Source organism: Dioscorea cayenensis, chromosome 17 (genome assembly GCF_009730915.1).
Source record: "Dioscorea cayenensis subsp. rotundata cultivar TDr96_F1 chromosome 17, TDr96_F1_v2_PseudoChromosome.rev07_lg8_w22 25.fasta, whole genome shotgun sequence".
In the NCBI taxonomy this organism is placed as follows: domain Eukaryota; kingdom Viridiplantae; phylum Streptophyta; class Magnoliopsida; order Dioscoreales; family Dioscoreaceae; genus Dioscorea; species Dioscorea cayenensis.
In genome coordinates, this window is record NC_052487.1 from 701,135 (window position 1) to 713,082 (window position 11,948).

At 34.8% G+C, this 11,948-nt stretch overlaps 3 protein-coding genes across 3 annotated transcripts in view; 2 read left to right on the forward strand and 1 right to left on the reverse strand.

The window, feature by feature from the left end:
• Window positions 1–882: 882 nt before the first annotated feature.
• On the reverse strand, window positions 883–3,666 carry LOC120280164 (galactinol--sucrose galactosyltransferase). Its single transcript, XM_039286908.1, is given in 6 exon segments — window positions 883–1,602; window positions 1,721–2,266; window positions 2,371–3,039; window positions 3,041–3,238; window positions 3,240–3,338; window positions 3,340–3,666. Coding segments are annotated over 6 exon segments (2,328 nt in total). The 5' UTR covers window positions 3,571–3,666; the 3' UTR covers window positions 883–1,017.
• A 6,586-nt stretch (window positions 3,667–10,252) lies between these two features.
• Window positions 10,253–11,914, forward strand: LOC120280860. The gene is made up of 5 exons (XM_039287818.1): window positions 10,253–10,376; window positions 10,550–10,669; window positions 10,850–10,928; window positions 11,001–11,084; window positions 11,379–11,914. The coding sequence occupies exons 1-5, from the start codon at window positions 10,321–10,323 to the stop codon at window positions 11,490–11,492; spliced, it is 453 nt and encodes a 150-aa protein (XP_039143752.1). The 5' UTR covers window positions 10,253–10,320; the 3' UTR covers window positions 11,493–11,914.
• Window positions 11,549–11,948, forward strand: part of LOC120280432 (serine/threonine-protein kinase ATM) — a 23,013-nt gene continuing 22,613 nt past the window's right edge. Inside the window, exon 1 of the mRNA XM_039287276.1 lies at window positions 11,549–11,603. Coding sequence (XP_039143210.1) covers window positions 11,549–11,603 — 55 coding nt within the window. The remainder of the gene's footprint in view (window positions 11,604–11,948) is intronic.

The window sequence follows — 11,948 nt, forward strand, 5'->3', positions numbered from 1 at the left end:
AATATAACTCTTTTAAATTGGCGCTAAAAAAAAAAAATTGATGTTGGTAATTCATGTTATATTTTAAATTAGAGCTAAAAAAAATTTGATGTTGGTAATTCATAATATGAGTATTCAAGGTTAGCTCTTCTTGCGTAACTGGTGGACTGGTAGCTCAGTTTGATTTTGGTGGCGTTATTTTTGTAGTTGATGTGATGTACTTTAATTGGGTTATTGTTGTGGTTACTGTGATTGTTTTTATTTTGTTTTTTTTAACTACTTTGTTTTGGGAAAGAGGAGCGGGGCGATCTCACTAAAGACCCAGGGACGTGCACAAGTCTCGGTGGAACAAGTGGGGATGGGGTCGCGCTCACGTGGGCGCTGGAACCACCCATACACAACCACAATTCACAACTCCCAGAAATATGCCCTCTGTCGAGAATCGAACTCTCACCACTCGGTGAGAGCTCTATCGGCGACCCATGTACCAATAGACCCAAAGGTCGTTGGTTTTTTAACTACTTTGTTGGTTCATACTTTGTGATTGTTATCTTATACTGGCTTCCGACGTCCTCCAACAGCATGCCAGAATGAACCAAACTAAGCTTTCCATGTGATCTAAGAGATTCCAACAATCAACTCAACACACATACAACAATGAACTATATATTTAAATGTAAAATAAAGGAGGACATGTGTTTGATAGCATTCATCAATACAAAATTATGTAAGCATCTTTGGATGCCCAGCAAGGGAAAACTGCTTGGTAGGAAGAGCACTTAATAAGTTTAGAACTTTCTAGGATACTGCATGGATTTCAACAGCAACTTCCTAGAGATTAGTTTTAGTGATAATTCATGAGCAAAATTAATTAATGTATGGAAGAAACTACATTATTGTTGCTTTTTTTTTCATTTTTTTTTTGTCCTTTCCTCTGTTTCACACAACAATCCAAATAGAGCACTGTACAAAACTAGAAAAATACAAAGCCGATATAAAATGTTTATATCACATCTGAGTTAGAATATATTATTATTATTATTGGTAGAAGGAGTACTCTATAACTGATGGCTTTGAAGAAGAACCAGACCATGGCACTTGGATGGAGACTAACTTGTCTTCATAATCAAATGGCACTGTTTCTCCATTTATCCTGCAAGTCATTGGTTTCTCTGAAGAGAATACCTTCATTTCTCCTGTTCCTTTTACAGCAACTTCAGCTACCACTTCATTCCCACCATTCTCACTGAACTTACACTCTTGGATTGCACAACCAGTGTTGAGCATGTTCACCAAACCAATAGGAGCAAATTGGATTGTTTTCTTAGCAGACAATGTCTTCACTGGAGACACGGTTAGTAGTTCAAAATCAAATGAGTCCAGAGAGACTTCTAAACTCTCATCTGGCTTCAGAAACACCAGTTTCTTAGCTTTGAACAAATAGACTGCAAATAGTTCAACCCCATCTGTTTGGAATGGAGTTTTGCCATTTTGCCACTCTATATCATTTGGCCGTGCAGTGGAGGTTAAGGAGTGTGAGCACTCAGAGAAGCATATGTTTTTCCTGTCTTTGCGGCTCCAGCCTCCTCCTTGGCAATTGAAAGTTCCGAGAACTCCAGTGAACTTCAAAAAATAACAAACTAAAAGTGAATACTTAATTTGGTTCAAAAAGCACTTGTGTTAAATATCTGGAATAGAAAATCAAGAGGTATACATGTGAATATCTATGCATGCATTATACCTTGTTAAGGTTCCAGATATTGAGCATGGTCTTCCCATCATGGAGAGGGTCTTCAAAGAGGCAGTCTCTGGTTGGGAGAGCAAAATACTCACAGCGCAAGATAGTGCCATCAGGAAGCACAAGACTCTTCAAGAGATTGAAGTCATGTTGTCCCACAGAGTCACTGACATAAATAGGACCACCAGAGATGGCCCGGGATGCGGCATGGAATGCAGCACAAGGGTGTGTGGACTGGAACATGTCCCAATCTGGCTGAATGAAGTTGCCCATCCAAAGACTGTTGTACGCGCAGTGAACCATATGGCAGCCTTGGAGCCAAAAGGTGCCGTTGGGATCCCCAGAGGGATCAGTGCACCAAAAGTCATCCCCAACACGGCCAAGAGAGATTGCTTCTGTGCCTAGGAACATGAAATCGTTGCAGTGTTCCATGCTGGCGATGACTCCATTGCCTTTGAAATGCTTCCTAACAGAGTCAGAAAGGGCTTTGTAGTAAACCTTGGCTAACTCCACCCTCCCTCCATACTCCTGGCACAGCATCTCCAGCAACTGTGAAAACAGGGCATCAAAATTAAAGATGGAAGAGAAGGTAGATAAGAAGAAGAAGAACAACACCATATGCATTTGTATATACATGAAATCAGAGAACTCACATGAATGACATCCACTTTCACTCCATCAATACCAACAGATTGCAAGTGAGAATGCAATCCTTGGTACATCTCGTGAACTCTGTCAGGAGGCACTAACCCAACCCCATTGTTTACAATCTTATCAACTGCCAGATCCTCCATAGTCATCTCAAGACCAGGAGAGAGCTTGGGAGCAATGATCTTGGACTCTGGCAAGCTTGGGACTTGAGGCCGTATCCCACCCCAGTACCCACACAGGGCGTGCCAAACATAGACATGGTCTATGCTCTTGAAATCCTCTTTAAGGTCACTCACAAAAGCTCCCATCCCTGACTTGCCATTTCTCTGGCTCTCATAGTCCCTGAACTTGTAGTTCTCCTGGAACTTGATCAGCCTGCATGGCATCTGCTCCCCAGCGGACGTCCGGTTCATGCCTTCCTGGTCAGTTATGGGGTCATCGTCATGGCAAATGGACTGCCACCCGTCATCAATGAGAACCAAACCAGGAGGACAACCACCTTCAACAAGACCATTCACTCCTTGCAAAACACCTTCAGGATGCACATTCAAGTAGAAAGCATCCCACGTGCACCACCCGAACTTGTCAACGATCGCCGGAGGGGTCTTCTCCTCCAACAACCTGAACGTTCCCAGATGAGACCTGACCACCTTCATGGCATCTCTGACAAGCACGTAAGGGATCATCTCCAGCGTGCATGTACATGACGCTGTTGAAGACCGAGCCATTGACGGCGGTGGAGCCACTCTCGGCGCAAATGTCGATGAAGTCATTTTCTCCGGGCTGGAGCGATGCTCGGAAAGGGTCTTCGATGAGAGGGAGAAGAAGGACGTACGGTCGGCCAGAGACCGAGCGGTCGAGGATCATGAAACTGGGTCTCGTGCTCAACGTCTCGGCCTTTGTTTCCGACCCAGTGCGTGGTCCACCAGACCTTGAACCTGAATATGCTCATGAAACGGATGCCACGCAGCGCGCCCGACTGGCACGACATGCCTGGACTTGGGTGCGTTGGACACGAACCCGATGAAGCAACCGGTGGTGTCTAGGCCTTTGGTTGGGCAAACGATCAGGGAAGCAGCAGGTGTCATGGTTAAGTTGGATGGGATGTCATGAAGGAAACGGTGGCCATGCACGGTGAAATCGTGGCCTTTGAAAGCAAAGGCTGATGGCCGGGCATTCTCGTCGCAGGCCATCAAAGGCATCCGAGGATTCCCTGCTAAGGTTTGGAGCCATGAGTGGTTAGTTTGTGAAGAACTAGCTATATAATGGAAATAAATTAAACAGCTGTTTTTAGTGGCTTTGAGTTGGGTACGTTGTGAAATGCAAGCAAGCACCTGGGGACTGATTTATAGATAAAATTGAACGTGGCAGCTGGGGCCCTTGGGCAGTTGGTCTATAATTATAGTAATCTCATAGTCATATATAGGGTCCGTGGGCGGTGGCGGTTTATTTTTTTCTAATTAATCTTTGTCTTGTTCTTCTACAGGGATTGAGGAGACATCTTTAATTCTTGTCAATGTTAAACCAAATTAAGAGATTGAAGAGATATCTTTCTTTTCAATATTTATATCATGAGAGACAGATGGAAAGCTCTGATTGGATGAGGACGTTCCTTCAAGGTGACTCCATTGTATTAAAAATGAATTTTCAGCTGATGCCAACGTCAAACTAATAAGTTCTTTTAACCAACCAGTAGTCAAGCTGACTCGATCGTTGGAGCGGTTGGAATGGAATGGATAAGCAACGTTGTTAAACTGAAAAACCAACTGTATTTGAAGATGTAAATCATCATTAAGAAGGACAGGTGTAGATGATCACTGGTTAAATTGGAGGTGGGTTATCCTCTTTTCTTTAGACTGTCGGATTTAATTTCTTCGCGGAAGCAAAAAGGAACTTTCCTGCCACCATGCTTTATTCCGAAGTTTCAGGTGGGTTGGAAGTCTGCCTTTTTAACATTATGGACAAGAGATTTCAAGAAAGCTCTCCTCCAATTCTTAGTTCTTTTACTCTGTGAAATTAAACATGAAAACTACCACATATATATTATGGTCCAGTATGAACTCTAGAAGCAAGCTCCTTATGTTATTATTTCACATAACTCTTTCTTTACCTTAAATAACTAATTAAACTCAAAATTTTAGTTAATATTTAAGTCCATTGTTGTTAGATATCAGAAAGATACAGGATTGTGTGACTTTTTAGAAAATGGTAAGGAAGGTCCCAGCAAATTACACGTGTAGAGAGCTTTACAGATGCCACCAATATTCTACGAGTTTCTAGTCCTCGAATTCCTCAATGTTCAAAGATCATGCATATTAAAAAAATAACTTTTATGCAATAAAAGAAAAGGAAACTTGAAATAGAAAAAACATTAATTAATGGAGGTCTCATGAAGTGTTGTTTCCTTGTTCCCATATGATACATCCGTCGCCGACCACTCCAGCACCACATTCAAACACGCCAAAGTCCCACGTGTCACAACACTAGAGTCACACGCAATGCTTCTGGATCTGATGAATTGTTTTTTTTTTCTTAAAAAAAAATGAAGGTTTCTTCTTTCTTGTGGGGAAGTATATCACATCCACATGTCAGTTCATGGGAGTGTGCAGTAAAATGCTTTAGAAATCCAAATTGGTCGGTGTTGAATATGCCAAGTGGCTTGTGAGCGGTTTTGTTGACCTAAAATAATCAGTCAAAGGCAATGGACTTTTGGTGTGTCACTTAAAAAAAATTTGCTTTTATTGTTTATACTAATAATTCATCTCCAATATAAATATATATATAGATTTTTATAAATATATTATAAATATAAAAAAATATAAATAATTTAAGAATAGAAAGGAAGAATATATATCAAAAATTTTTAGTTATACTTCACCTATTCTACTTCTCCATCACTTCTCTGTATCTCATTAACAATATATAAAATGATATTTATAGGTATTTAAAAAATAAATGGATAGTTATATGTTACAGTACCAATGATTAATATACTAAAATATGTCGGTTATTACATTAATGCTGATGGTAAAGTATGTTGGTTATTACTGTAATATATGACATTATTGTACCATCACAATCAAAAATACATTAGTATGCCAGTTATTACATTAACGGTGATGGTGGAATGACATCATATGTTACAGTATCAATGATTAATATAATATGCATCTATATATTATTTTTATAGTATTTATAACAGTTTTAAATTTAAACTCAGTGACGGATATAAATCTAATTTATTGATATGTTAATTTTACATCTTTGATGCTCCTAATAAATATTTTTTTAAATTTTTAATGAGTCAAATCATTTTTTTACATATGGCTTTGTGATAAAAAAAAATGAAATAAACAATCATAAAGTAAAAGAAAACTACTGAAAACACATCACATCAAATTTAATAAATTGAACGTAGTCTTAAATAATATAGTATTTATAACAGTTTTAAATTTAAACTCAGTGACGGATATAAATCTAATTTGTTGATATGCTAATTTTACATCTTTGATGCTCATAATAAATATTTTTTAAAATTTTTAATGAGTCAAATCATTTTTTTTCATATGGCTTTGTGATAAAAAAAAATGAAATAAACAATCATAAAGTAAAAGAAAACTACTGAAAACACATCACATCAAATTTAATAAATTGAATGTAGTCTGAAAAATTAAAAAGTAATTTGTTATCTGTTGCAATATATAATTTGTAGATTTATATAACCATGTTCGATAAAAAAGTAAATATAATGTTTTCTTGATTTATATATTACCTCTAATTTATGCAACTAAACTATTCAATTAGATGTTATTTTTATATCAAATTCAGACTTTTTTTAAAATAACAGGATTTTGGTTGATATTTATAATTGAATAAAATAAAAGCACATTTTTAATAGAATAAAGGTGACAAATTACAGAGAATGGAAGTGAGGTGAGGGAGGCGAGTTACAATAATATTTTGTTTTTAATAAATATAAATAAATTATGTGTTAAAGATGACACATGGGAAAAGTTTATCTTTACAGCACCTATTAACCTCAATCCACACTTAGGATTTAAATCCATTTCCTAAATCGGAGTAACACTTAATATACACAATCCGATTAAACGGTTATTTGCAAAGAAATCGAGAGAAATAAAATATTCTTTATTTTTATTTTTATTTTTATTTTTATTTTTAGTTATTTGGTTTTTAAATATTTTCTATAATTGTCTCATACTCATATAAAGATAGCCTAATACTAATCATAAATAAATTTCAACTAACCCATATTAACTTGGTTTTTTCCAAAGGTTTCCTTAACAATAGACAATTAGTTTAATTTTGCGACTATTTTATAAAACACTTTATTTATTTATTTAATTTGCATAAATTTTTTTAATTTTTTTTTATTACAGATAACTCTATTTATGAAGGGGAAAAAAAAAAATCCTATTTTCATATTTTTTTAGAAAAAAATCTGTTAATTCAATTATAGTTGAAATCCTATAGATTTCAATAATGATCGTTAAGTATGTATTCTTTAAAATAAATCCTTTTAGAGAGTTAGATAAATTACAAACATATTAGGTGTATACTTAAAATTTATCATCATAAAAAATAAGACAAACTTTCATTGTCTTAAAATAAATAAATAAAATTCTTATTACTTGATTTTTGACGTCACAGCTAATGTTATACTAATGGTGTTTGCCGTGTTTTACTCTTCCATTTCAGGCAAATAAATCAAAATAGTGGAATATGAAAAGGAAGAAAGCTTTGGCTCTTCCCCTTTTTGCTTTTCTTTTTGTTTGTTTGTTTTTTTTCCGTCCTATGCTTCATCTCTAGTGATTTGTTGTTGTTGTTTTTGTTTTTTTTAATCTTTTCTTCTTTTGTAATTATTTTTCCTTTTTACAATGCATGAGAGGTTTGCCAATTATTTTATTTTATTTTTTAATTATTGAGATCAAAATGAGATTTGCCAGTGCTAATCTAATTGAGACAATTGTGAAGAACTATTTGTTATGCCAAAATTGAAAACAAGAAGTTCCACTAGACAAAGGCATCCCAAGAGTTCGTCATAAGATACAATACAATGGTCATTGCAACCATGAACGAGCAATCCGACCCACATTGATTTGTCCTCAAGATTGTGAATTTTTTTAAAATTTTAAATCTTTGTTTCATGAATGCACTTAAGCGATACGTGGAGATTTGGGTGATAACTTCATGGGTTGGCTTCGTCATATGACATTTTTAAAAAATAAAAGTTTATAAAAGATAATTAAATTAAACAATTTGTATTTAGATAAAAGACCAAAATAAGTTTTTTATTGTTTTAAAATCAAAATTAATAATAGAATTTAATTATGAAATCAAGTAATTAAATATATTGTCCTATAATACAATGTGTTAGTGCAACCGCATTATTTAAATTGACATGATTTGACACCAAGGCAGATGACGTGGCAACCATGGTGAAAAAGACATAATTGATGACGTGGCAACGCATGGTGACATGACATGGAGACTTGGAGTGCAAGACAAATATCTTGAAGATCATGGTGGAGATATTTTTAGTAAGTCTACAATATGTGACCAAATATCTTGAAGATCATGGTGAAGATATCTTAAAGATCTTGGTGGAGTTATTTTTGGCAATGCATTACATTTTGAAGACAAGATCATATCAAGACCATATTTAGATGATTTGATTGAAGACTAAATATGGTGGAGCTTAATTAAAGAAAGATCTATTCATGGTGTGAATGAAGACCAATTGAAGATATGATTTGAAGAATCCTCGATGATTGAATTGATTGATCGAAGATCTATTGAAAGCAAGATTTGAGGACCAAACTTGGGTGAATTGAAGATCAAGTTTGGAGAATCTTTCGAAGACCAAATTTAGGTGAATTGAAGACTAAGTTTGCAAGTTTCGTGAAAGACGCACAAGGACGTGCGCCCTCATGCGAGGGACCGTGTGATGAGGAGTCGAGGAGGTAGGCTAGTTCTTGGCGCTTGGGATCGGGAGATTTGGCTGCATCGACTCGGACTAAAGCATGACCGGGAGGTTTGATGGGTCTCGAGGTCGTCCGCAACGTAACCAGAACTCAGTCAGTCGGCAATCGAGACCATGTTGCAACTTATGTTACAACAAGAGTTGCAACAACTAATTTCGGCAGGTTTTTAAATTAGTAGCCGCGGAGATTCTAAAAGAGTTATGTGCTATATTTGGGACGTTGAGGCGTCTATATAAGCTACATTGCTCGTAGATTGTAGGTGTGACTCTTGAGTGACTCTTGGAGGAGAGTTTGTGAGCACCAAACAATCTAGTGAGGGTAGTGATCTTTATTGTTGAGAGTGTGAGTGACAAGTGTTTGTACTCATCTATTTTTTACCTCTTTTAGTGGATTGTTTATCTCCGGGCTTGGCCTCCCAGACGTAGGCGAGTGAACGCTGAACTGGGTTACCAACGTTGTGTGTCTCCTTGTGTTTGTTTGTGTGCTTTTTCTTTATTGGTTTGTGCGAGACTTCTATGAGCGCTTAAGTGTTACTTAATACCCACAAACCACACCGTGAAGAACTAACACAATGTTTTATTTCAATCTTAATCTAATTAATTGAAAGATATTGTGCTTATCAATCGGGTTTTTCAATTGAACTTTAATGACAAATTTTTATAATTCTTTTAAAAACCCCTTACAAAAGTTACACTGAAAAAACAACTTTCTTACTAATTTAAAATTGTTTTTAATTGTTGTTGAAACATAGATCAAGACAAAAACTTATAAATAAATAATATGTAAGCTTAAAAAAAATTAATTTGAACGCAATGACACAATAGTTGAAAAATAAATAACATTAACTTGTGGTTATATAAAAGAATTGTTCATTATATTTACTATCAATTTGTTTTTTTTATTATAATATTTCTAAAAGTTTTTAAAATTTTTTAAATTAGAGAATAAAATGTTTTAGAGGCTACATATCAACATGCACTTTTCTATGGATATGATTGGTTTGATTTAAGGATTTTCGTCAATCTAAATTAGAGTAATAAAAGTTGAAAACTATAATTATGCTCTAATTTAAAATGTGTTATTAAGATTAAATCAACTTACTTTTAGCATTTTCAAGATTGTCGGTGGATCATGACATCCACAAATATTTTAAACAAAATATGTGTGTAAAAGCTAGAAAGGAGGTTTGTGTGACAAATGAAACAAATATGCCCCCTTATAAAACAAATGTATCATGTAATTTCTTAGCTAAGTTCATTTAAAAAATTTAAAAATTATAATAAGATTAATATGATGTTTATATATATTTTTTTATAAAATATAATCATGGTTCAAGTTTGAGATATTAGAGTGAATCAAATTAATTTTAACATAACAAGGATGAAAAATTATTAAAAATTGATATGTCCTTACCATGGATTTTATACAAATTGAAATGGAAAATAAACATATTATTTTAAAATTAGATAATATTAATTATCATAGAAACAATGATACTCATTTAAAATTATAATAAGCATTTCAAAAGACTGAGATTCGCTTCAAACAAGACGAAGAAAAAGGGGTTACAAGCATTAAAATAAATAAATAAATAAATAAACTTTTAATATTTTCTTCCTAATTTTTTTATAAAGTGTATAAATAAATAATTATTAAATAAAAAAACAGATGATTTCGGCAATTTTATTTTATGGCTAATATTTTAGCTATGATTTAATTGTTAATTATTAGTGAAGTGAAGTATATACTTCTCTGATTTCTGGCATATGGGCCTGTATGGCCCATGTTATGTAAGTTATTTGGGCCTAGAGCCTTTGTTCATGGGTTTGATTTGGATCCTCAGAGGCGGGGTGGGCGTAATGTTATAGGATTTATTGCTGATTGGATTCATATCGATATTTTCTCGTCTCTCTCTAGGGTTTTGGTGGAGGTTTCAACGGGAGAGAGATGGAGAAACCCTCGATCTTCGATCGTGTCATCTCTGGCATTCGATCCACCAGTAGGTGAGAATGATTCAACATTCTTTTCTTAGACCACATGTCAATATAGAATTTGTTAGACTGATTCATTGTCTTGCAATGCATTTTTCAATTCCGAGTGAGAAGGAATGTTATGGTTTTCAGCTCATTTTGTACTCGTTTTTGTGAGAAATTCTGTATCTTTGTGTGAGTTTTAGGTATTATACTGGGTATCCTAAGGATCTCGGGCCCTCGCAGCTGATCCATTTCACTTCTGAGCGTCAATTTGTTGAGCTTTTGCATGAAGGTCGCCCTGTTGTAGTTGCTTTCACCATCAAGTGAGTGTTTAGTTCGCCAATGTCTTATGTATATGAAATTGTATGTTATTCAAAATAATTTGTTCTTTATTGACAATGCCTGGATATAGAGCTAGTCAAGTTTCGGCAGGCATCATTTCCAACTAGATATGGTTGAGAAAATTTCTTTCTTTAAAACTGCTAGATTATATTTCTTTGCAGATGCCCCTATACGAAGCATCTTGATGGAGTATTAGAAGAAGCTGCCGGAGAGTTTTATCCGGATATAAAGTTTATGCGTGTATGATTGCTCTCTGATCTTGTGAGGCTTAAAGCATTGACCTACTACTTATTTAGCTTGGTTCCTTTGCAGGTTGAGTGTCCTAGGTATCCAGGGTTTTGTATGACACGCCAAAAAAAGGAATACCCTTTCATTGAAGTGTTTTATAATCCAGAGGTGGATGCTGCTTTAATGCATTTTTGTGTTTTTTCATTTGTTTTTTTTTTGGGTTGCTTATTCACTTGTATGGCATTGGTAATGCTTTTGCGCTGTTTCTTTATACTATTTATTTTTCTGCCTAGTTTTTAACTTGATTGAATGGCCTACGATTTGAATTAAATATGTTTGTTTTCTTACTGTGAAGCTTTTCTTATGTTAAAAAATCATTTCTTTGGTTCATTTGATAACAGCATAGCTATGGTGAATTTCAGGCTCATGTTTTTTTTCCTTTCCATTTGTTATTGTGTTCAGGCAGCTAATCCAGGAAAAGTTATTGACCCCAATATTACTAGATACTCAGTCAAGGTTTTACCTGTAAGTTTTTTCAAGGTTTTCTATATTATAAAATTTAAATTTCTTGCCTAATCCATTCTGTCATATTTTCTTAATTTGTTATAACATTGTTAGGTGATTTTAATAAAATGACTCTTGCTTTTATTATTGAGACTGAGTGGTGGAGATACGTTAGCAGTACAGGTGGTGTTTAAATACTCAAAAAACTTGTGAATGCTTGTTTCTTGTTGTTTGTGTGATACAAAATTTATCAACTATTGTGCAGTAATTTCAGCATGGTACTCGAGCAGTTGAGCAAATTCCAAACTTCTTCCGTAGAAAAAAGAAAAAAAATCCTCATCTTGACAATTGTGTACTACCCATTGCATGCTTATGAAAAAGAGAGGTCACTAACCAACAGCTGCTTAATTTTAGCTTTGCATTTTCACAAAGTTGAGAGGTTTTCATACAGTTGCAAGTATGACCATGTCAAAATTTTGTATTGCTTTTAGCTGATTGGGTGTATACATATATACACACATGCCATCC

Bases quoted from the DNA above. Each gene is read 5' to 3' on its own strand.
- LOC120280860 (XM_039287818.1), top strand. From the start codon at position 10,321: ATGGAGAAACCCTCGATCTTCGATCGTGTCATCTCTGGCATTCGATCC. The intron at 10,377-10,549 runs GTGAGAATGATT...TGTGAGTTTTAG, and splicing joins GGCATTCGATCCACCAGTAG to GTATTATACTGGGTATCCTA. The intron at 11,085-11,378 runs GTGGATGCTGCT...TATTGTGTTCAG, and splicing joins AAGTGTTTTATAATCCAGAG to GCAGCTAATCCAGGAAAAGT.